The 1,587-nt window shown below is 69.1% G+C and overlaps 1 protein-coding gene across 1 annotated transcript in view; it reads right to left on the reverse strand.

Moving 5' to 3' along the window:
• The window catches only part of PLCH2 (phospholipase C eta 2), a 26,860-nt gene that overhangs the window by 8,207 nt on the left and 17,066 nt on the right, over nucleotides 1–1,587 (reverse strand). Inside the window, 4 exon segments of the mRNA XM_024760250.1 lie at nucleotides 1–87; nucleotides 456–538; nucleotides 866–1,065; nucleotides 1,347–1,461. The exon segment at nucleotides 1–87 is cut by the window's left edge and continues 212 nt beyond it. Of these exon segments, the coding sequence (XP_024616018.1) occupies nucleotides 1–87; nucleotides 456–538; nucleotides 866–1,065; nucleotides 1,347–1,461 (485 nt within the window).

Here is a 1,587-nt window from a genome sequence, read left to right on the forward strand (position 1 = left end):
ACGTCGTGGATGCCCACAGACTTGGTGTATTTGACCAGGTCTGAGAGGGCCCGGGACAGCTTCACGGTCTTCTTCTGCCGGGTGGCCCTGCGGGAGGGGTGGGGTCAGGACCTGGGTCGCACGCCTCCCTGTTCAGGCTCCGGGGAGCGTCCCTCAGGCGTCCACTACGCCCCCGTGTTCCAGGCATCGGGACATGCGGCGGACGTGCTGAGAGGTGACACCGGGGGAGGGGGCAGGTGGCCAACCGCGACAGCTGCTACAGAAACGAGCACGGGGACCGTGCTGGGCAGTCTGGCCCTGCACCCCTGGGTCCCTGCCCTGGGCCCCCACGGCCGCTCCCCACCGTGCGGGTCCCTGAGCCTGCGCATGTGACGCCGACCGTCGCCAGGACAAGGGTCCCAGCGCGTGCCGCCACGCTGCCTCTTCGGGGGCCCGGCATGGAGGCAGGCACTGACCCTCGGCTCTGGCCGCCCTGGGCATCCGGGCCCTCGTCCCCCTCCTCCACGCTGGCCGCCTTCTTCAGCTTGCCGCTCTTTTTCTGTGCAGAACCAGGGCAGAGTCAGGACGGCTGGAGCGCCAGGCCCAGTCGGGCCGTCTGCAGAGGCCAGGACGCTGCGAGGGAAGGGCCTGCAGCCCTGGGGTCCCGGCGCCCACCCTGCAGCCGGGCCTGCCCCCTCTGCAGTGCCCTGCTTGGCCCGGGCCCTGGGTGACCTGCACTCCGGGCGTCGACCAGCGTGGACCGGGGGAGGGCCATCGAGGCACCTGCTCCATCCAGCCCCGCCCAGGGCGTCAGGAATCCCAGAGGCCCTCGGCCCTGGAGGAGACCCCCCAGCTCTGGCTGGCGCACATGGGGAGCCCGGCAGACCTTGTGCTTCGAGAAGCTGCCCGCGAGGAGGCGGCCGTTCTGTCTGCTGGTTCCGGCCTCCTCGGCCTGGGAGGAGAGACAGGCAGCGGGGCTGGGGCCCGGGTTGGGATGGGCAGCTCCCCGCAGAGGCCCCGGGCGCCACCTTCCTGGAAGGGAGGGAGCTGGGAGGGGCGTGGAGGAAGTGTGCCGGGAGCAGAGGCCTGAGAACAGCGCTCGCGCTCACGCCCGCATCAGCGCCCCACGATGTGCCGTGCCGTTCGACACTCCTCCAGTGCCTAGTGTTGATTTCTTCCCGTGGATGGTGACGGCCTAATAAATGCCGCTTGTGTGCCCGCAACATTCCTCGGCGTGTCCGCTTAGGTAACCCTCATACAGGGGTCCCGCAGCTCAGGAGTCCCCGCCTGCTTCTTGCAGCGGCACAGCTATTACCTACTTAGACAATCCCCTGGGCTATGGCCATTTACCGTTTGCACTCGGGTACGGTGAGCCTCCTGAGGCTGCAGGACCAGCGCTTCGCTGCTGTTTACAGAACATGCGCGTTGGCGGCTCCCCTCCTGCCCCCACCCGAGGGGCCCCCGGGCCTGTCCCTCCCGCCTCTGGGGCCGAGGCACAAAGCTCTCATCCACCCTGAAGCTCAGTCACACCTCTGGAGCGGCTGGGAGTCTGTGCCAGCGTCCCCTGGGTCCCTCATCACAGCCGTCACCAGCCGCCCCCCAGCCCCT

Source organism: Neophocaena asiaeorientalis, unplaced genomic scaffold (genome assembly GCF_003031525.2).
Source record: "Neophocaena asiaeorientalis asiaeorientalis breed wild unplaced genomic scaffold, Neophocaena_asiaeorientalis_V1.1 scaffold489, whole genome shotgun sequence".
In the NCBI taxonomy this organism is placed as follows: Eukaryota; Metazoa; Chordata; class Mammalia; order Artiodactyla; family Phocoenidae; genus Neophocaena; species Neophocaena asiaeorientalis.